This window comes from Eubalaena glacialis, chromosome 20, assembly GCF_028564815.1.
Source record: "Eubalaena glacialis isolate mEubGla1 chromosome 20, mEubGla1.1.hap2.+ XY, whole genome shotgun sequence".
NCBI classification, from domain to species: domain Eukaryota; kingdom Metazoa; phylum Chordata; class Mammalia; order Artiodactyla; family Balaenidae; genus Eubalaena; species Eubalaena glacialis.
This window is the reverse complement of record NC_083735.1, coordinates 36,203,753-36,227,301: the sequence shown is the minus strand read 5'-3', so window position 1 is coordinate 36,227,301 and position 23,549 is coordinate 36,203,753. Positions and strand designations below refer to the sequence as shown.

Sequence of the window (23,549 nt, the reverse complement as noted above, 5' to 3'; positions counted from 1 at the left end):
GGAATGTAAGCTGGTACAGCCATTATGGAAAGCAGTATAGAGGTTCCTCAAAAAAATTTAAAATAGCCTCGCTCACTCTGTTCCGATCGCCTGGCGCGGCGGGGCAGGGTCTCGGGCTAGTTATGGCGTCCCCGTCTCGGAGGTTGCAGACCAAACCGGTCATCACTTGTTTCAAGAGCGTCCTCTTGATCTACACATTCATCTTCTGGATCACTGGTGTTATCCTTCTTGCTGTTGGCATTTGGGGCAAGGTGAGCCTAGGGAATTATTTTTCCCTTTTAAATGAGAAGGCCACCAATGTCCCCTTCGTGCCCATTGGCACTGGCACTGTCATTATTCTTTTGGGCACCTTCGGCTGTTTTGCTACCTGCCGAGCTTCTGCATGGATGCTAAAACTGTATGCAATGTTTCTGACTCTCATTTTTTTGGTTGAACTGGTCGCTGCCATCGTAGGATTTGTTTTCAGACATGAGATTAAGAACAGCTTTAAGAATAATTATGAGAAAGCTTTAAAGCAATATAACACTACGGGAGATTATAGAAGCGATGCAGTAGACAAGATCCAAAATACGTTGCATTGTTGTGGTGTCACCGACTATAGAGATTGGAAGGATACTAATTATTACTCAGAAAAAGGATTTCCCAAGAGCTGCTGTAAACTTGAAGGTTGTTCTCAGAGAGATGCAGATAAAGTAAACAATGAAGGTTGTTTTATAAAGGTGATGACCATTATAGAGTCAGAAATGGGAGTTGTTGCGGGAATTTCTTTTGGAGTTGCTTGCTTCCAGCTGATTGGAATCTCTCTAGCCTACTGCCTCTCTCGCGCCATAACAAATAACCAGTATGAGATAGTGTAACCAGCATAACACGGGCCTATTCCTCTCCAACTTTAAGGATATTAACATCCCCACCCCCAACCCTGTGAATTACAAGATCGCCTGGATGGAAGACCGACATTTCTTACAGATAGATTGAAAAACTATATCAGTAGTCTGATTCGATCAAGACATTTGCTTGATATGTTCGAAGTCCACCTTTTGTCCCATTCATGTTAGATAGTTGAAATCCCCATGTCACTCTGAAACACTGGAAGAGCTTAGTAAATTGTAAATGAAGCAAAAAAAAAAAAAAAAAAAAAAAAATTTAAAATAGAGCCGTATGATCCAGCAATCCCACATTTGGGAATATATCTGAAGTAAGTTAAATCAGTCTCTCAAAGAGATATTTGCACTCCTATGTTTATTGTAGCATTATTCACAATAGCCAATATATAAAAGCAAACTAAGTGTAAGGAAGGTGTGACAGAAAATACGCATACACAAAAAACATTATTCAGCCATGAGAAAAAAGAAAATCCTGCCATTTGCAACAGCATGTATGAAACTAGAGGACATCATGCTAAGTGAAATTAGGCAGACAAAGAAAGATAAATACCGCATGATCTCACTTATCTGTGGAATTAAAAAAAAAAATTAAACTCACAGAAAGAGAACAGAATGGTGGTTACTAGGGGCCGGGGAGTGAAGGAGATGGGAAGATTCCAGTCAAAGGGTACAAATCTTCAGTTGTAAGATGGATAAGCTCTGGGAATCTAGTGTACAGCATGGTGACTATAGTTAATGTGTGTGTACTCTAGGTTTTTGAAGAGTAGACCTTAGGCATTGTCTCTACAAAAAACAGTAACTGTGAGGAGATGGATGTATTAAATAACCTGATTTCACACAGTATACTATGTCAAATCATCATGTGGTACCCTATTAACAGATACAATTTTATTTGTCAATTATTCCTCAGTACAGCTGAGAAAAAATTGAGAACATTTTCATCATCTCAAAACCCTTGATACCCATTAGCTCTCATCCCCTATCCTCCCATCCCTCCCCCAACCCCAGCCCTAAACAACCACTGATCTACTTTCTATCTGTATAGATTTCTCTATTCTGGACTTTCATATGAATGGAATCCTATAATATGTGAACTTTTGTGTCTGGTTTCTTTCACTTAGCATAATGTTTTCAAGGTATATCCAAGCTGTAGCATGTATCAGTACTTCATTCCTCTTTAGAGCTGAGTAATATTCCAGTGCATGGATAAATACTGCATTTTGTTTTATCCCTTAGTCCATTGATGGACATTTGGGTTGTTTCCACTTTGGGCTATTATGAATAATGCTGATATAAGCATTTGTGTTTTCATTTCTCTTCTTATATACCCAGGAATGGAACTATTGGGTCTTTTGGTAACTCTAGGTTTAATCATTTGAGGAACTGCCATTAAACGGACTATTTTTCAAAGCATCTGCACTTTTACATTCCCATCAGCAATGTATGAGGGTTCTGATTTCTCTACATTATCCTTTTGATCATAACTCTCCTAATGGGTGGGAAGTGGTATCTGATGATGGTTTTTCTTTGGGGTGGGTTTACTTTTATATATTTTTAGATGAGGCTTCTGATAATTGGAATTTGAGTGTCCTTACTGTTAAAATCAGTCTCACAGAGGCTCTATTTCTTATATGTGAAATAGGAAATGACAATAACTTTCTTTTAGAGTGGTTTTCCCACTTTTAAAATTATAGTAAAATATAAATAAAATTTACTATATTTAAGTGTGCAGTTCAGTGGCATTAAGTACATTCACGGTGTTGTGCAACCACCACTACCGTCCATCTTCAGAACTTTTTCATCTTCCTCGAGGGAAACTCTTTATCCATTCAACACTAACTCCCCATATTCACCAACCCACCCCGCTCCCACCCCAAGTGCCTGGCAGCCACCATAATGCTGCTATGAACATGGGTGTACAAATATCTGTTCTGAGTCCCTGCTTTATATTCTTTTGGGCATATACCCAAAAGTGGAATTCCTAGATTATGTGGTAATTTTATGTTTGATTTTTTGAGGAACCGCCATACTGTTTTCTACAGTGGCTGTACCATTTTACATTCCCACCAGCAATTACACAAGGGTTCCAATTTCTCCACATCCTCATCAGCACTCGTTATTTCCCCTTTTTCTTTTGTTTTCTTTTTTTTTTCAATAGTTGCATTCTAGTGGATGTGAAGTGGTATTTTATTGTGGTTTTGATTTGTATTTCCCTAATGATTAGTGATGTTGGGCATCTTTTCATGTGTTTATTGGCCATTTGTATATCTTTGGAGAAATGTCTATTCAAGTCCCCTGCCCATTTTTGAATCAGGTTGTTTGATTTTGTTAAGTTGTAGATGCTCTTTATAAATACTGGATATCAATCCCTTATCAGATATATGATATGCAAATATCTTCTGCCATTCCATGGTTGCCTTTTCACTGTTGATAGTATCCTTTGATGCACAAAAGTTTTTAATTTTGATGAAGTCCAATTTATCTATCTTTTCTTTTGTTTTCTGTGCTTTGGTGTCATGTCCAAGAAATCATTGTTAAATCCATTATCATGAAGTGTTCCCTTCTGAGACTTATAGTGTTAGCTCTTGGATCCATTTTGAGTTAACTTTTATATACAGGGTCCAACTTATTTTTTACATGTTGCTATCCAGTTTTCCCAACATCACTTGTTGAAAACACTGTACTTTCCCCATTGAATGGTCATGACACCCTTGTCTAAAACCACTTGGCCTTATATGTGAGAGTTTATTTCTGGGTTCTCCATTCTATTCCTTCAGTCTATTTCTCTGTCTTTATGACTCAGTATCATATTGTTTTGATTACTATAGCTTTGTAGTAAGTTTTGAAATTGAGTATGTGAGACCATATAAATTTTAGATGTTTTTTTCTATCTGCAAAAAACACCATTGGGATTTTGATGAAAATTGCATGGAATCTGTAGATTGCTTTTGGGTGTTATTGACATATGAACAGTATTAAGTCTTCCAGTGAACAGCCTACCCTGTTCCTTCATGAACAGGGCACTCACTGTGCATTTGATGTGTATTTTCCTGATGACTAATGATATTGAGCATCTTTTCATGTCCTTATTGGCTATTTGTATATCTTCCTTGGAGAAAGGCCTATTCAGATCCTCTGCTCATTTGTTTTCTATGCCCATTGTTTTTTGTTTGTTTGTTTGTTTGATGCTTGCTTTTAAAGTTTATTGACAACTGTTTGGTCCCAACACACAAAACAGCACTTGAACCACAGAAAAAGTGTTCAAACAAAGTAGACAGTTAAGAAAAACATCTCTTCCCCCAAGCTCAATCCAAACAGTGCAAGATGGGAAATGGGGTTTTGGTGATAACTTTTGTCTTTTTTTAAACAGATAAAGCTAATCTGGTATATCTTTCCACCCAGAAATAAAGAATTTCACTGTTTTAATTCTCATACATCATTTTGTCACATCATACAATTAAGCCTCTAGATTTAAAAAAAAAATGGATAGCAATTGGACTGGCCATTGTGGAGTACATTATGAACACAACGAGCTTCGCTGTATTCTCACATCTTCAAACAGCAATTTTTAGAGTCACACACGCGTCCCAGGCTGACTGGTGACTCCAGTGAACGATTCAACCACACCCACACCACAGCACACAACTCTAGTCTCTTCTTTGTCTGTTGCCCAAAGAAGCTGCTCTTTGAGGCTCTTCCTAGTGACTTGTAATGGTGCCTCTTACATCTTTAAAGTCCACATTCTTTACCTTCAAGCAGGACTAAAGTACCTGTCCAGTTTTCCCAGCACCGCTTATTGAAGAGGCTGTCTTTTTTCCATTGTATTCTCTTTCCTCCTTTATCAAAGATAAGGTGACCATATGTGCGTGGGTTTATCTCTGGGCTTTCTATCCTGTTCCATTGATCTATATTTCTGTTTCTGTGCCAGTACCATACTGTCTTGATTACTGTAGCTTTGCAGTATAGTCTGAAGTCTGGGAGCTTGATTCCTCCAGCTCCGTTTTTCTTTCTCAAGATTGCTTTGGCTATTCGGGGTCTTTTGTGTTTCCATACAAATCGTGCAATTTTTGGTTCTAGTTCTGTGAAAAATGCCATTGGTAGTTTTACAGGGATTGCATTGAATGTGTAGATTGCTTTGGAGGTTATAGTCATTTTCACAATGTTGATTCTTCCAATCCAAGAACATGGTATATCTCTCCATCTGTTTGTATCATCTTTAATTTCTTTCATCAGCATCTTATAGTTTTCTGCATACAGGTTTTTTGTCTCCTTAGGTAGGTTTATTACTAGGTATTTTATTTTTGTTGCAATGGTAAATGGGAGTGTTCCCTTAATTTCTCTTTCAGATTTTTCATCATTAGTTTATAGGAATGCAAGAGATTTCTGTGCATTAATTTTGTACCCTGCTACTCTACCAAATTCATTGATTAGCTCTAGTAGTTTTCTGGTAGCATCTTTAGGATTGTCTATGTAAAAAGTATCATGACATCTGCAAACAGTGACAGTTTTACTTCTTCTTTTCCAATTTGGATTCCTTTTATTTCTTTTTCTTCTCTGATTGCTGTGGCTAAAACTTCCAAAACAATGTTGAATAATAGTGGTGAGAGTGGGCAACCTTGTCTTGTTTCTGATCTTAGAGGAAATGGTTTCAGTTTTTCACCATTGAGAACAATGTTGGCTGTGGGTTTGTCATATATGGCCTTTATTATGTTGAGGTAGTTTCCCTCTATGCCTACTTTCTGGAGAGTTTTTATCATAAATGGGTGTTGAATTTTATCAAAAGCTTTTTCTGCATTTATTGAGATTATCATATGGTTTTTATCATTCAGTTTTTTAACATGGTGTATCACATTGATTGCTTTGTGTATATTGAAGAATCCTTGCATTCCTGGGATAAACCCCACTTGATCATGGTGTATGATCCTTTTAATGTACTGTTGGATTCTGTTTGCCAGTATTTTGTTGAGGATTTTTGCATTTATGTTCATGAGAGATATTGGCCTTTAGTTTTCTTTTTTGGTGACATCTTTGTCTGGTTTTGGTGTCAGGGTGATGGTGGCCTCGTAGAATAAGTTTGGGAGTGTTCCTCCCTCTGCTATATTGTGGAAGAGTTTGAGAAGGATAGGTGTTAGCTCTTCTCTAAATGTTTGATAGAATTTGCCTGTGAAGCCATCTGGTCCTGGGCTTTTGTTTGTTGGAAGATTTTAAATCACAGTTTCATTTTCAGTGTTTGTGATTGGTCTGTTTATATTTTCTATTTCTTCCTGGTTCAGTCTCGGAAGGTCGTGCTTTTCTAAGAATTTGTCCATTTCTTCCAGGTTGTCCATTTCATTGGCATATAGTTGCTTGTAGTAATCTCTCATGATCCTTTGTATTTCTGCAGTGTCAGTTGTTACTTCTCCTTTTTCATTTCTAATTCTGTTGATTTGAGTCTTCTCCCTTTTTTTCTTGAGTCTGGCTAATGGTTTATCAATTTTGTTTATCTTCTCAAAGGACCAGCATTTAGTTTTATTGATTTTTTGCTATTGTTTTCTTCATTTATTTCTGATCTGATCTTTATGATTTCTTTCTTTCTGCTAACTTTGGGGTTTTTTTGCTCTTCTTTCTCTAATTGCTTTAGGTGTAAGGTTAGGTTGTTTATTTGAGATTTTTCTTGTTTCTTGAGGTAGGGTTGTATTGCTATAAACTTCCCTCTTAGAACTGCTTTTGCTGCCTCCCATAGGTTTTGCATCGTCGTGTTTTCATTGTCATTTGTTTCTAGATATTTTTTGATTTCCTCTTTGATTTCTTCAGTGATCTCCTGGTTATTTAGTAGCATATTGTTTAGCCTCCATGTGTTTGTATTTCTTACAGTTTTTTTTCCTGTAATTAATATCTAGTCTCATAGCGTTGTGGTTGGAAAAGATACTTGATAGTATTTCAATTTTCTTAAATTTGCCAAGGTTTGATTTGTGACCCAAGATATGGTCTATCCTGGAGAATGTTCCATGAGCACTTGAGAAGAAAGTGTACTCTGTTGTTTTTGGATGGAATGTCCTATAAATGTCAATTAAGTCCATCTTGTTTAATGTGTCATTTAAAGCTTGTGTTTCCTTATTTATTTTCATTTTGGATGATCTGTCCATTGGTGAAAGTGGGGTGTTAATGTCCCCTACTATTCAGCGCACGTTCATGGAGAACCTGGTGCTAAACCATTCATAGACCACCTGCTTCTGGGTCAGGGTTTCATATGTAACAGAGCAACTCCCTCGGTGCAATCTATTGAAAGTCAGCCCTTGACACAAGTGTTTGTTGAAAGATAATAATAAAAAAAAAATTTAAAGTCCCCTACTATGATTGTGTTACTGTCAATTTCCCCTTTTATGGCACTGAGGTGCTCCTCTGTTGGGTGCATAAATATTTAGAATTGTTATATCTTCTTCTTGGATTGATCCCTTGATCATTATGTAGTGTCCTTCTTTGTCTCTTGTAATAGTCTTTACTTTAAGGTCTATTTTGTCTTATATGAGAATTGTTACTCTAGCTTTCTTTTGATTTCCATTTGCATGGAATATCTTTTTCCATCCCCTCACTTTCAGTCTGTATGTGTCCCTAGGTCTAAAGTGGGTCTCTTGTAGACAGCATATATATGGGGTCTTGTTTTTTATCCATTCAGCCAGTCTATGTCTTTTGGTTGGAGCATTTAATCCATTTACATTTAAGGTAATTATTGATATGTATGTTCCTATTACCGTTTTCTTAATTGTTTTGGGTTTGTTTTTGTAGGTCTTTTCCTTCTCTTGTGTTTCCTGCCTAAAGAAGTTTCTTTAGCCTTTGTTGTAAAGCTGGTTTGGTGGTTCTGAATTCTCTTAGCTTTTGCTTGTCTGTAAAGGTTTTAATTTCTCTGTCGAATCTGAATGAGATCCTTGCTGGGTAGTGTAATGTTGGTTTTAGGTTTTTCCCTTTCATCACTTTAAATGTGTGCTGCCACTCCCTTCTGGCTTGCAGAGTTTCTGCTGAAAAATCAGCTATTAACCTTATGGGGATTCCCTGTATGTTATTTGTTGCTTTTCCCTCGCTGCTTTTAATATTTTTTCATTGTATTTAATTTTTGATAGTTTGATTAATATGTGTCTCAGCCTGTTTCTCTTTTGGTTTATCCTGTATGGGACTCTCTGTGCTTCCTGGACTTGATAGACTATTTCTTTTCCCATGTTAGGGAAGTTTTCGACTATAATCTCTTTAAATATTTTCTCAGACACTTTCTTTCTCTCTTCTTCTTCTGGGACCCCTACAATTCGAATGTTGGTGCGTTTAATGTTGTCCCAGAGGTCTCTGAGAATGTCCTCGATTCCTTTCATTCTTTTTTCTTTATTCTGCTCCCTGGCAGTTATTTCCACCATTTTATCTTCCAGCTCACTTATCCGTTCTTCTGCCTCAGTTATTCTGTTATTGATCCCTTCTAGAGTATTTTTAATTTCAGTAATTTTGTTGTTCATCATTGTTTGTTTGCTCTTTAGTTCTTCTAGATCCTTGTTAAATGTTTCTTGTGTTTTCTCCATTCTGTTTCCGAGATTTTGGATCATTTTTACTATCATTACTCTGAATTCTTTTTCAGGTAGGTTGCCTGTTTCATCTTCATTTATTTGGTCTTGTAGGTTTTTACCTTGCTCCTTTGTCTGGAACATATTTTTTTGTCGTTTCTTTTTTTTGATGGGTGGTGCTGTATTCCTGTCTTACTGGTTGTTTGGCCTGAGGTGTCCAGTACTGGAGTTTGCAGGCAGTTGGATAGAGCCGGCTCTTGGTGCTGAGATGAGCACCTCTGGGAGGCTTCACTCCGATTGATATTCCATGCGGTCTGCGGTTCTCTGTTAGTCCAGTGGTTTGGACCTGGAGCTCCCACCACAGGAGCTCGGGCCCGACCTCTGGCCCAGGAACCAAGATCCCACAACCTTCGTGGCACAGTAAAAAAGAAAAAAAAAAAGGAAGAAAGAAAAGGAGGAGCAGTACAATATCAAAGAATAAAAAACAAAATAGAATTAGAAAGATAAAAATTATATTAGGAAAAATAAAACTATAACTGAAACAACTGCAACATGGTAAAATAAAGCCACAACAGAAAAAAAGAAAAAAAAAAGGGGGGGTCGGAAACAAGCCAGAAGGAGAGAACAATAACAAAGTATAAAGGATAAAATAAAATTAGAAAAATAAAAGATTTTTTAGGAAAAATAAAAATATAAAAGGATCAACAATAATGAATCAACAAGGTAAAACAGGAAAATGTAAAAGAGGAAAAAAAAAGCCTTGGCTATGTGGGCGGGGTTTAGGCGGGGGCTGGAACTTAGGCAGGGGCAGGGTTTTGGGTGGGGCGGGACCTAGGTGGGTGGGTGGGTGACATCTGAGCATGGGGCGGGGCCTAGGCAGTGAAATGCTCAAGTGTGGGCAGGGCCTCTGCTTAGGACCTGCGCAGAAGGGGAGAGGCAGCATGTGGAAAGGAGGGCCTCTGGGGTGTGGGGTTCCTGAGTTAGGAGGTAGCAACCTGAGTGAGGGTGTGTGGGTGGAGTTTAGGCCCAGCGCATTGGAGGGGTTCTCAGAGGGGGTCTCCGAATGTAGAGGTGGGGCCCTGGGTGGGGGTGTAGGGGCGGGGCTTGGGCTCCAAGGTCAGAGGATTAGGCCCAGGAGACCAACAGGTTCCCTGGTGCCTAAGTGGACAGGGAAAGCACTAGCCCCATTCCCTTCTGTTCCTTCACGCCCCTCCCCTGCCATCTCCCCCAGGGTCTCCCCCATCGACGCTGGACCCCTAACCATGGGTGGGTCCCACTGGCTGTAGGAAGTCCTCCCCTCCCCCAGCCACCCCTCAGGGGTGCCCGTCCTGTAGGTCCAGCCTATATTTTGCTCCCCCTTCCGTCCCTCCCACTCCCTCAGGACCCGCACAGCTGGAGAGGGCCTCGGTGGGCAGAGGATCAGGCCGGGGATCTCAGCAGGTTCCCGGGAGCCCTAGTGGGCAGGGGAAACTTGGCCATGCTCCCTTTTGATCCTCTGCCCTCCCAATAGTCCCCCAATTTCCCCCTTCAGGTGCGGGATCCCTTCCCCTCCCCCAGCCACCCCTTAGGTGGGCCAGTCCCATCCCGCCTCCGCTTCTCCTCTCCCTTCACTTCCCCCAAGCCCCACATCCTACCTGGTTGCTGGGGGTCTCTCCCATCCCCTTAGGTGTCCGTGGTCCCCCTCTCGTGCCTGGTAGGTGCCCTAGTTGTGAGGAGACACAAATTCGACGTCCTCCTAGTCCGCCATCTTGACTCCGCCCCCTCTTTGCCCATTGTTGAATCAAGTTGTTTGGTTTTTGTTGCCGTTGAGTAGGAGTTCTTTATATATTCTGTATACAAGTTCCTTATCAGATGTATGATTTGCAAATATTTTCTCCCATCCTCTGAGTTGTCTTTTTACTTTATTGACAGTGTCTTTTAAAAAACAAAAGTTTAAAATTTTGATGAAGCCCAATTTGACTATATTTTTCTTTTGTTAGTCATGCTTTTGAGTAACAAAGAATCCAAGGCCAAATCCAAGGTCATGAAGATGAACCCCTATGTTTTCTTCCAATAGTTTTATAGTTTTGACTCTTACATTAAAGTACTGAGTTAATTTTTGCATATGGTGTAAAGTAAGGGTCCAGCTTCACTCTTTTGCATATGCCTATCCAGTTGTCCCAGAACAATTTGTTGAAATGTCTACGATTCTTTGTATTCCTTTGACCCCTCCACCCACTGCAGTCTGACCTTTGTTACTACTACTGCCCTGAAACTGCTGTCACCAAGTCACTAATGGCTAAATTTAATGTGCACTTTTCAGTCCTTTCCTTTTTGAAATACCCCTTGACTGCTGTGGCTTCCCACCCCCTAGCCTTCTCCCACCCCTCTGGCTTCTTCCGCTCAGTCTCTGCCCACCCCCAGCTCCTGGTTTCCATTATCAGCCCTACACACACTACCTGGGTAATCTCATCCTCTTTCACCATTTCACTTGCCACCTAAGTACTGATTTTCCCCAAATACTTAACTCTCCTGACTTTTATATCAATGTTATTTGCAAATCATATATCTGATGCGTGATCAATATCCAGTATATATACAGAACTTCTACAACTCAGCAAAAACCCCACAAACCATCCAGTGAAATGAATAGACATTTCTCCAAAGAACATCTCAAACTCAGCATTTCCAAAATAACTCTTGAATAACTCTGCTTCAAATTTGCTGCGCTGTGTGTGCTACATCTGTACATGGCACCCCATCCATGGCGATTTCCCAAGGGAGAAACTCAATTTATATATAATAAAATGCAACCATTTAAAGTATTCATTTCAATGAGTTTTGATACATTTATATACTTGTGTCACCACCCCTACAGATAAAACACAATGAATTTCTATCTCTTCTGGAATTTCCTATGTGCCCCATCCCATTCAATCGTTTCTCCCGTGCTGGCCCCAGGCAATGACTCTCTGCTTTATTCTTAGAAAGATTAGAATTTCTTTTCCAGAGTTTCATGTAGTTGGAATCATGCAGTATGGTATATACCTTTTTGAGTCTGTCTTCTTTCGTTCAGTGTAATGTTTATGAGATCCATCCATGTTTATCCATTGCTTATATATATTTTGTTAAATTTACTTACATATTCATTTTAAAAACTTACTGTAAATGCTATTTTAAAAATTTCAAAGTTCAATTTGTTTATGTCTAGGTTATAAAAATACAGTCTATTTTTGTATATTTACTTTGAACTTCGTGACCTTGCTAAATTCACTTTTAAGTCCTAGCAGCTTTTATTTTGTAGGTTCCTTAAGATTTTACACATATATAATCATGTCATGTTTGAACAAAGCCAATTTATGTGCTTTTAATTTCTTTTTCTTGCCTTATTGCACTGACTGGGACCTCCAGGACAGTGTTGAGTAGAAGTGGTAAGGGCAGATATCCTTGCCTTGTTCTTGATTCTAGGCAAAAAATATTGTCTTTCAAGTGTCATAGTAGCTGTAAGTTTTTCATAGATGCCGTTTATCAGATTGAGGAAGTTGCCTTCTATTCCTATTTTGTTGAGAGTTGAATAGATGTTGAATTTTGTCCAATTTTATTTCTGCATGTGTTTGTCACATTGGAATCATATGACCTGCTTTGGCCAGTGAATGCCAGTCACAGGCATCTCTGTTGGGCAGGAGCCAGTGTAGGATTTGCTACATCATTTCTCCACGGCTGCAGTCATGGTAGAAGCTCCTGCTGAGACGAAGCACTGGACATGAATGTGAGCAAGACATGAAGTTTTGCTGAAATAAGCCACAAGACTGGGTGTCTGTTTATTGTGCATTATAGCTTAACAGAGAAGGTTCTTGCCCTCAGGACAAACTCTTTGCCTTCATGGATCTTACATTCTAGTGCAAGGGAAGCAGAAAAACAAATACACGTTATAATGTCAGGTAGAGATGAGTAGAATGAAGAAAACAAAGCAGATATAGCAGGACATAGGGATAGAGAATGTTTTAAATAGGGGTATTGGGGAAGAAGGTAACAGGTGAGCTGAGACCTGAAGTGAGGGAGGGTCTGTGAGGTGTCGGGGGAAGGGTGTTCTAGGTAGAGGGACCAGCCATGCTCAGCCCTAAGACAGGAATTCCAGATTCTTCTGGGCACGGAGGATTGTGACAGAGCTGAAAGAGCCATCCTCGAAAAGGAAGCAGAGAAGGGCACACCTACCCAAGGGGCCCTGTGGCCCATTCTGGTTTTGTGGGGACCAGAGAAGCTGTTGGACAGCAGATGTCTAGTTGGCGATGGTCTTGTCATACTACTTATACACCAGTGTCCCTCAACTCCTGGAATTTTGAACAGTGGGGCCGGGCAAGGAGGAAAAAAGGAGTCACTGAACTTCTTCCTGACCTTCAGGCACAGAGGTTTGTTTTCTCTGAGAAAACCCATGTGACTGACCTTTATTAGATAGTTCATGACCATGACTTTCCTGAACATTATCTCCACCCTAAAACTCTTCAACAGCTTCCTACTGTTCTTAAGAAGAAGCCTAAACTCAACCCTATTGTCAGGCTCACCTCCTGTCTCCTCCTTCCCCTCACAGAATTCTGCTTCACTCACACTGGGTCTCTTTCAGTTCCTGCAGTGAGACGTGCTTTCTCTGAGCCTTTGCAAAGGCTGTTCCTTCTGTTAGGAACGCTCTTCTTCCCTTCTCCTGGCTCACATCCCTCAGGACTCAGTTTAAATGTCAGTCCTCCTGGGAGGCTTCCCAGACTAGCTTAGGTGCTTCCATCAAATGCTATCTTAGCATCTTGTCCTTCTATGAACATAGCACTCACCACACTGTATTGTAGCTTTACAAAGTTATCAAGTCATTCAACATAGAGAAGTATAAAAAATAATATAGAGCGCACCCATAAATCTATCACCCTACCTAAGCAATCACTTCGCTGGCTGAAGCCCACTGTGAAGCTGGCCCTCAACATTGTGCCTCCTCCCTATTCCCAACCACGGCTTAAATTCAGTGTTTAACTTTCCATATGTATCTTTTTACTTTTACTACACATGCATATAAGCCTAAACAACGTATCTATTTTGCTTGGCTTTACCCTTTATGTATGATATTACAAAGATATTTCTGCAACTTGCATTTCCCCCTCAGCCTTATTTTTGAGAGTCATCCGTGTGGACACAGGTAAGTCTAGATCATTTCTACTGCTGTATGCAGTACACCACAATTCATCCATTTTCTCCACTGATGGACATTTAGATCATTTACAGGTTTTTGCAGTTTCAAACCGCTCTGCCTCAAGCATGACTGGATCTGCCCTTCATACGTATGATAGTTTCCCCGGGCGCAAAGCTAGTAGGAGTGTAACCGCGGGGTCATCGTGCCTGCGCGCCTTTAACTTCATCCGGGACTGGCAACCAGCTCTTCCAAGTGGTGGTAACACACGGTGGCTTTTATGGCTTTTATGTCGCAAATCTCCCTCTGGGTAGCAAACGCCTTGGGGGCTGGGACTCAGAGCAGGGGACAGAGGACACTAACACCCGTTTGTATGGCGAATGGCTGGACGCAGGGATTCAGCGGAATGTCGCTCAGCGGGTGGTGAGGGACCGTGGAGCGGCGGCTCGGGGCCTGCGGGGCCCTCTCTTCCCGACGCGACGCGTCTCTCCCAGTACAAAAAAAAACCCCCCCAAAAAACCAAAACCCTGCGCAGCTGCTCCAGGCGCGGTGAGCTCCCCCTCCACCGGAAGACCCGCCCCCGCTCCGCCCCCGCTCCGCCCCCGCGGTGGCTCGCGCACCGCCCGTGGGGCCGTGCGCCGGGGGAGGACGGGAGCGCGGCCGTTTGCGGTCGAGGAACGTGGGTCCCGGGAGCGTGGCGGCGGCGGCGGCGGCGCGGGGGCAGCGGGCGGCATGAGCGGGGCGGGGAGCGCGGGCCGTGCGCTGGCCGCGCTGCTGCTGGCCGCGTCCGTGTTGAGCGCCGCACTGCTGGCCCCCGGCGGCTCCCCGACGCCAGGTGAGTGCGCCCTCCGGCCGGGCCCGCAGGGCGGCGACTGTCCCCTCCCCGGGGCGGCGCGCGGGACAGCTCGGGAGGAGCAGCGCCCGGAACTCGCGTGTCGTTTCCGCCGCGCTGTCGTGGCGGGGCCGGGGCTCGTGCACGGAGGCCGACCCGCGGGAGGACGCAGGAGGGCGGGAGCGGCGCTCCTCGGGCTTCAGGGAGTGCCTTTGACCCGGAGACCTGTCGCCCCCGAATGCAAAGCTGATCGGAGCCGGGCAGGCGCCCCCCTCCGTCCGCCGCACGGAGGGGTTGCGGGGGACCCCGCTGGAGCCGCGGCCCGAGTGCGCAGCCCCGTGCGCGGCGGGACGGAGAGGCCGGGTTGGCTGCGCTGGGCTCCGGGGTCACCGCGGCCCGGGCCAGGGGCGCAGCGGGAGCGCGCGGGAGGCGGCGGGCGCGGGAGCTGGTGGCCGAGGCGCGGGGTCGGATCTCGAGCGAGCCTCCCCGGCCCGCTTGGTGGTTCCGCTTCCATGATGACGGGCGGAGCGCCGCGGCCGCGGTCTGCAGGGGGACCCCAGACGAGGTCGGCGGCCCGGGAGGGCTCGGCGGGGCCGGTGCTCATGTCCGGCAGGGAGGAGAGGAGAGCTGAACCTCGGCTCAGCGAGCGTTTCCCCAGCTTGCCTGGTCTCCTAGCTCGCCAGGGAAGTGGGAAAAAAAAGGCAAATTCCAGGGCCTCCCGCTAGACCCTTTGGACGAGGACCCAGGGCCCTAGAAGATCTCAGTCCCAAGCCCCTCCCCAGGGGATGCTGTGGTCGGAGGTGGTGGGATCAGCGAAGGGCAGCACACCCGGTTCGGTCAGTGTTGGGGAAGGTCTCCTTATCACCTGGGTAGCTGGGGGCCACTTGCCTCTGCTCCCTTCATCCCATCACCTTTGTATCAGAACGCGGGGGTTTTGGTGTCAGCGTATGTGGTTCAAACTGCCCCTCCTCCTCAATCAAAATGTTGTAGGGAGAAGACAAGATCAATTTTGAAAAAGCATCTTAGCTGATTACGTTTAATACAGTGTCTCCCCCGCCCCCGAGCTCAGTCTCGTCACTCCCTCCCTTTTATAATCGAGGAACAGACCTCAAGGGGTTACATAATCTGCCCTGTCACAACTTGTCAGGGACAGATCCCGTACAACGCTCTATTTTTGTGCTTTAGCATCAGTTAATAATGATAATTATTGTAGGAAAAAGGTAAGTTTCTGAGCAGTGATTGTGTGTAGTGAGGGAGAACATACTAGTAGCGTTCTGAAGCCATCCACTCCAGAACCTTCACAGAGCAGTGTTGCCAGGTCAGCCAGGCTTTTAGTGCCACCTGGAGGCCACCTTTGGGCGGGACAGATTCCTACTAAGAACTCCACCTTTATATGATTTATGGACTCAAGTTTACTTGAAAAGAAAAAAAAAAAGTTAAGTAGACGATGTCTTTGAAAATATGCTCAGCAAAGACACTTACGAGCAGGGAGCTAGAACCAGAAATTAAATATTTGGAAATGAAGTAGAAGCCTAATATGCGAGCAGTACAGTTACTTGGGCACTATTGAAACGTGACTTTGTTTGGTTTATTTCCTCACCAAGACATTGTAGACAGGAAGAGGGAATTGTCGTATGTAATGCTCCTTGAGGCTGCCCTGGTATTTCTTTTTTTAAAAAAAAAATATTTATTTGTTTATTTGGTTGCACTGGGCGAATTGCAGCAGGCGAGCTCCTTAGTTGTGGCATGCAAACTCTTAGTTGCAGCATGCATGTGGGATCTGACCAGGGATCGAACCCCGGGCCCCCTGCATTGGGAGCACAGAGTCTTAACCACTGCGCCACGAGGGAAGTCCCTGCCCTGGTATTTGTAAGTTCAGCTGTTGGCAGCTTTTTCTAGAAACTGAGCATCAGTTTCAATTTCGGCGTCATATTGGATGGCTTAGGAATTTCGTCCTTTGTGTTTGTGTGTGTGTGTGTGTGTGTGTGAGTGATACAGAGTACAGACTCATTGGGTTTTTAAAAAATTTATCGTATTGAACTATAGCTGATTTATAATGTGTTAATTTCTGCTGTATGGCAAAATGATTCAGTTATACGTATATATACGTTCTTTTTCATATTCTTTTACATTGTGGTTTATCACAGGATACTGAATATAGTTCCCTGTGCTCTATAGTAGGACCTTGTTGCTTATCCATTCTATATATAATAGTTTGCATATGCTAATCCCACAGACTCATTGGTTTTTTAAAAAAATGCTCAAATAATGCAAAAAGGTACAAAGGTGTCAGAATCCCCTGGCCTTACACTCAGAGTGTCTGTTGCTGTTGTTTTGGGGAGGATAGTAAGTGTTGATGAGGGTGTGGAGAAAAGGGAACCCTCCTACACTGTTGGTGGGAATGTAAATTGGTGCAGCCACTATGGAGAACAGTGTGTAGGTTCCTCAAAAAACTAAAAATAGAACTGCCATATGATCCAGCAATTCCACTCCTGGGTATATAACTGAAGAAAATGAAAACGTTAATTCAAAAAGATGCGTGCACCCAATGTTCATAGCAGCACTATTTACAATAGCCAAGATATGCAAGCAACCTAAGTGTCCATCAACAGATGAATGGATAAAGAAGATGTGGTACATATATACAATGGACTATTACTCAGCCATAAAAAAGACTGAAATAATGCCATTTGCAGCAACATGGATGGAACTAGAGGGTATTATGCTAAGTGAAATAAGTCAGAGAAAGGCAAATACTGTATGTTATAATTTATATGTGGAATCTAAAAATAAAAGGAATGAATATAACAAAACAGAAATAGACTCACAGATATAGAGAACAAACTAGTGGTTAGCAGTGGGGAAAGGAAAGGGGGAGGGGCAAGAACAAGGGTAGAGGATTAAGAGATACAAACTACTATGTATAGAATAAATAAACTACAAGGATATATTGTATAGCATGAGGAATATGGCCAATATTTTATAGTAACTTTAAATGGAGTATAATCTATAAAAATTTTGAATCACTATGTAGTACACCTGAAACTAATATATTGTAAATCAGCTATACCTCAATTTAAAAAATACAAAAAATAAATCATACTGGTTGGGCAGAGATTCTGATTTAATAGGTCTAGGGTGGAGCCAGGGCATTGGTATTTTTTTGTTTTGTTTTATTTTTAAATTATTTATTATTTATTTGTTTCTGTTATTATTTTATTTATTTATTTATATTTTATTTTTGGCCGTGTTGGGTCTTTGTTGCTGCATGCGGGCTTTCTCTAGTTGCAGCGAGCGGGGGCTACTCTTCATTGCAATGTGCGGGCTTCTCATTGCGGTGGCTTCTCTTGTTGTGGAGCACGGACTCTAGGCACACGGGCTTCAGTAGTTGTGGCATGTGGGCTCAGTAGTTGTGGCTCCCGGGCTCTAGAGCGCAGACTCAGCAGTTGTGGCGCACGGGCTTAGTTGCTTCGCGGCATGTGGGATCTTCCTGGACCAGGGTTCGAACCCATGTCCCCTTGCATTGGCAGGCAGATTCTTAACCACTGCACCACCAGGGAAGTCTGGTTTTGTGTTTTTTTTTTTACCTTGCCAGGTAATTCTGATCAGCTAGCATTAACCCTTCATACAACCTTATATAAAATAATATTGATGACAATTAAGAGCTTTCAAAGTCTGAAATTCACATGGAAAAATTAAGCATGAAACAAGAACCATATTCCACCCACCGCTGAAGACTCATAGAAGTATGAATAAAAACAGTAGTTACTACAGCTCCGAAGGGATGATGCTGTATAGAACAATTACGGAGGAAAAGGTCAACAGCTAGTGACTATAAATTTGCAAATGGAAGCTCTCAAACCTGAACAAGGGAAATGAAAAAGAGAAATACTTGAAAACATTATGACAAGTATGACAAAGGATTTAATATCACAGGGGCTAAGTGGTTAAATAAACATTCCAACATTTCACAGGAAAGGAAAGTACTGATAGTCAACATTTGGAAAACATGTTCAAACTTGATCATTGTTAGTTCAGAACTGAAATAAGAAGGAGATTATATTTTCTATACATCAGGCTAAAAAGCAAGGGAAAAAATTGAACTGGCCCAGCTGCTAGGGAACAGATCTGCTTAGTCTCAGGAGGCTGGGAGCATAGAGGTTAGGTGCTGGCCAGAGTGGTGGGTCAGTCTGGTGGGTGACCTCTCCAGGCCTCCCATACCTCATCCGGAGGCTGGAGACACCAGCAGCTGTTTCACGAGGCTGTTGGGACCTGGAGCACAGTAAGTGTGTCGTTTTCTGTGTCACCTGGGAGCCAATGAACAGCACAGTCGTCTTTATAAACCAGCACAGCTAAATTGGGAGAGGAATTTGGCTAAACATATCAAAAACTATTTAAAAAGCTATTTTTGGTTGAAAATTTCACTCCTGGAAGTTCATTCTTAAGGAACTATGTTGAAAGGAGAGCATGTTGATTTTCAGATGTCTATAGCGCCATTTTTATATAGGATATAGCATCATTTCTTATAATTGGAAGAAAGGGGAATGGGGGGAAATTGGAAATAAGGTTAAATGAAAAGAGAAGAAACAACTTTTCAAAATAGTTAACCACATGTTCCTGATTCTGACGAAGCCCATGTTGTCCCCTGCATTGGTTGGATGTGGCCCAGATCATTATAATCATCATTTGTCGAACACTTACTTTGTTTGAGGTTCTGTGTCAAGCACTTTGCTTGTGTTATCAATTTTAGCCTCCCCAGCAGTCCTCCGAAGCACACACTGTTATGATCCCTAATTTATTGATGAGGACGCTGAGGCAGGGTGGGGTCCAGATTCAAGTTGGCCCAACGTGGAGTCCACACACTTAACCCACCATGTTATACTCCTGGTCTCAAACGCTGCTTCCGCTGGCCGCTCGCCATAGGGCGACCAAAGAACAGAAAAAGTGATTGATAAAGCTTTGTTTAGCCTGGAGGGGAAAAAAAGCTTCAGTAGATTATTAAAAGTTATATACTCTGTGTTTTGTCTTCACTGAGAGCTAAATAAGGGTAAATTAGGATAAACGCTAAAAATGAGGGATTTAGGCTGGCTGCAGTGAAGAATTTTCTGAATTAACCAGATGAGGTACCGGGGAGCCCTGAATTAAGCTTTCATATTACAAAATATAAGAGGCTAGATTATTACCTTTCTGGTTGTGTTATTAAATAGTTTCCCTTAACCCTTACACTGTTGGTGGGAATGTAAATTGGTACAACCACTGTGGAGAACAGTATGGAGGTTCCTTAAAAAACTAAGAATAGAATTACCATATGACCCAGCAATCCCACTACTGGGCATATATCTGGAAAAAACCATAATTTGAAAAGACACATGCACCCCAATGTTCATTGCAGCACTATTAACACTAGCTAAGACATGGAAGCAACCTAAATGTCCATCAACAGAGGAATGGATAAAGAAGATGTGGTACATATATGCAATGGAATATTACTTAGCCATAAAAAAGAATGAAATAATGCCATTTGCATCAACATGGATGCAGCTAGAGATTATCATACTAAGTGAATTAAGTCAAAGATAAATATCATATGATATCACTTATATGTGGAATCTAAAAATAAATGATACAAATGAACTTTTTTACAAAACAGAAATAGACTCACAAATTTTGAAAACAAACTTATGGTTACCAAAGGGGAGATGTGGGAGGGGGAGGAATAAATTAGGAGTTTGGGATTAACATATACACACTACTATATATATGTATATATAATAGGTAATTAACAAGGCCCTACTGTATAGCACAGGGGACTCTACTCAGTATTCTGTAATAACCTATATGGGAAAAGAATCTGAAAAAGAATGGATATATGGGGACTCCCCTGGTGGCGCAGTGGATAAGACTCTGCTCCCAATGCAGGGGGCCTGGGTTCGATCCCTGGTCAGGAAGCTAGATCCCACATGCATGCTGCAACTAAGAGTTCGCATGCCACAACTAAGGAGCCCGCCTGCCGCAGCTAAGGAGCCCATGTGCTGCAACTACGGAGCTGTCGAGCTGCAACTAAGGAGGCCACCTGCCGCAACTAAGACCTGGTGCAACCAAATTAATTAATTAATTTTTAAAAAAAGAATGGATATATGTATATGTATAATGGAATCACTTTGCTCTACACCTGAAACTAACACAACATTGTAAATCAACTATACTCCAATATAAAATAAAAAATTAAAGAAAGTTTCCCTGTTTTTCTTTTGCCTAGAAGCTAGATGGTAATTTCTCTTTCATATAGTATAACAGATATAAATGGCCCAGCTGATCTGGATGAAACACTTTGCTTTAACTTTAGCCAATAATAGTTCACTGTTTTCCTACCAAATTGGCAGACTGAAAGGTAGAAGATGCATCATCCTTATGGGACCCTAAGAACATCTGGTAAAGTGATGAGCTCTAAGCCCAGGGAATATGGAGCAGTGGCTCTTTCTGCCCTTCAGACTTACCCTCTCTCCTTCCCCGCCTCACGTCTGCCATGGAAACCAGGAGGTGCAGAACTCCAAACAAAAGTGATATCAGGCAGAGCTTCTCGGACTGTAAAGGGCGTGCAGATCCCCCAGGAACACTGCTGTTCTGCGCGTCCTGACTCCCTAGTCTGGGGTCCTGCAGGTTTTAAGAGCTGCCGATTCCAGCTCAGAGCTGAGTGATGTGGGCCAGGAAACTTGGAGCTTCGGAATCACGCAGATTGGGTTCACGTCAGTGATTTCACTGAAGAACTCTGTGGCCATGGGCAGTTACGTAATTTTTGTGAGCCTTAATTTCTTCATCTGTAGGATGGAGAAAATACCTAGCTCATGAGGTTGTCATTATTATCAAATAGAAGTTGCGTGGAAACAAACTCGGTGCCCCTCATACCTTAGTACTTGGTGACTGTAAGATGTGAATGGTATTGATTGAGTCCTCGTTTGTAGTAGAGGCATGTGTGTGGAAGGGAACTGGGTGTGTGTGTGCATGTGCACATCCGTGTGGACACGGCATAAGGGGCGAGAGACCCCAGGCATTTGAGAAGCTCTCTTGGGAAGCCACTTTCCACTCTGATGCACTTTGTCTCTGACACATCTTTCAGGTGCCTTCTTTTTCTTTTTCTTTTTCTAATTCTTACCAGACTTAGGAAACAAAAGGCGCTTAGAGCTGAAGATGGACCAGGCTTTGCTGCTCATCCATAATGAACTGCCTGGGACAAACTTGACCGTCTACTGGAATTTCGATCGCTGTTATCACGTAGGTGCCGCGTGCTTGCTCACGGTTGTGTTTGCTTTGGGGCTAGTTTGCTATGGCCCCAGTGCTGTCAGACCTGAAGCCCTTCACATGTTAGCTTCAGCTTTACAGGGGAGGAAACAAACAGGCTAGACAAAGACTCAGAAGAAATTCCATCACGGAGGATGCCTAGCAATGGGCAGCATCCTTTTTTTATCTTTTCCCTGCCCATCTTTTTCAAACCAGTTTCTGTGATGAGCAAAATTGATAGACATGTTTTTTTTGTTTTTCGTTTTTTTAAAATGTGACAAGCATTCTTTCATCCCACAATAAGAGCATAAACCAGATCCGGGCCTCTTGCTCATTTCTGCCACCTCTTATAGCCTGTACCCTCAGAGCCATTAATCAAGGGGCCTAGAGTGTGACAGGGCAGCCACACCACTGGTTTTCAAGTTGCAGAGGGGTGATGCACTAGGATGGGGTCTCAGCAGGATATTCACAATCCCTTTTGGAGTCAATTCAGTTTGATCCCTTATGAAGCCTGAAGTGATAGACGTGTTTTATTTGACTCCTCTGCCCACTGCATAACCCTCCTGCTGGACAAGAGAAGGAAGGAGTGAGACACCAGGGGGCAGGGCGGGGCGGTGAGGGCCACGGAAGGCTTACGCTGAGGCCCTTCTGACGATAAAGGATTTTATCTGAAGGTGTTGCTCCTATGCTAGACCTTGTTGCTTTTTAAGGACAGGGCTATTCTTCCATGTAAAATGAAATAGTCTTTATTTCCAAATTAAGAGCTTCAATGTACCACCTTCAGAGGAGGAATTTTAATGGATAGTGACCTGTTTAGTGTAAATAGCTTTTTAAAAAAGAAAACAAATTTAAAAAGTCCCCAGTGTGGGTATCAGCTAGAAGATGATGGAGCAGTACATGACACCTCCTGTAAAGTTAAGTGAAACACAGAACATCGGTAATATTAAAAAGGTAGGTCAAGACCAAGAAAAGGTTTATCACAAGAGGGACCTAAAAGGACCTTAAATTAAGTAGAAAAAATAGATAACTTCAAAAATATCTGTAATGTATTTAAGAAAACATCAATCACGTGTTGTCAAACGAGACTAAACACAAACGGCAGAGATTATACTTTCTGCAATTTCATATCTCTGCATAACAAAAACAAACTAATAGGAGAGAGAATACAGACATAAATGTCATAGAAAAACCAAGAGACGGTTTTCTAAAATAAAAGTCACACATACTCAATAATGGCCTGTATGGGAAAAGAATCCAGAAAAAAGAAAAAGAGTGGATATATGTATACGTATAACTGATTCACTTTGCTGTACACCTGAAACTAACACAACATTGTAAATCAACAATACTCCAATAAAAATTTTAAAAATTAAAAAATAAAAGTCACAATTGATAAATTATTGATACATTTAAGGGAACAATGGAAATTAATAAAATTAGAAATTATATGTCAACAGAAATTAAAATAATTATGGTCCAATGAACAGTTAAGACTGATCAATTTAAAGTACAAAAATTGATTGATTTCCTTCAAAAAATATAATATGAAGATTGATTCAAGAAATTGAGGACATAAATAGATCAGCAACTGTTTAAGAAATCTGGAAAGTTGTAATGAATTTCTCTACCTCTAAATAGGTCATTTTTTCCTGCATTTTCAAATAATAAATAATTCTTAATCTATATTAACTGACCCTAAATGTAACAACAATAAAAAAAATGATGGCTTGGTATCTGATTCGTTCTGCAGGGTGTTGATTTTAAAATCTAGCCAAGACATGATAGAAAATGCAGGTCAATCTTTCTAATTAATGTGGGTGTAAAAATCTTAAATAAACTATCAGGTAGAATAAGTTGGCATATTGAGAGATTTATGATGACTT

The 23,549-nt window shown here is 41.9% G+C and overlaps 2 protein-coding genes across 3 annotated transcripts in view; both read left to right on the top strand.

Moving 5' to 3' along the window:
* Positions 1–102: 102 nt before the first annotated feature.
* On the top strand, positions 103–1,112 carry LOC133081234 (tetraspanin-6-like). Its single transcript, XM_061177326.1, has one exon. It carries the CDS (start codon positions 123–125, stop codon positions 855–857), a length of 735 nt encoding a protein of 244 aa, XP_061033309.1. The 5' UTR covers positions 103–122; the 3' UTR covers positions 858–1,112.
* A 13,096-nt stretch (positions 1,113–14,208) lies between these two features.
* Positions 14,209–23,549, top strand: part of HGSNAT (heparan-alpha-glucosaminide N-acetyltransferase) — a 47,301-nt gene continuing 37,960 nt past the window's right edge. Inside the window, exons 1-2 of one of the 2 annotated variants that reach the window (XM_061177202.1) lie at positions 14,209–14,391; positions 21,545–21,660. In XM_061177202.1, coding sequence (XP_061033185.1) covers positions 14,289–14,391; positions 21,545–21,660 — 219 coding nt within the window. In that variant the 5' untranslated portion in view covers positions 14,209–14,288. Of the gene's footprint in view, positions 14,392–14,546; positions 14,715–21,544; positions 21,661–23,549 lie in introns of those variants that run through there. The other variant, XM_061177201.1, reaches the window with a different exon arrangement.

Bases quoted from the DNA above. Each gene is read 5' to 3' on its own strand.
- LOC133081234 (XM_061177326.1), top strand. From the start codon at position 123: ATGGCGTCCCCGTCTCGGAGGTTGCAGACCAAACCGGTCATCACTTGT.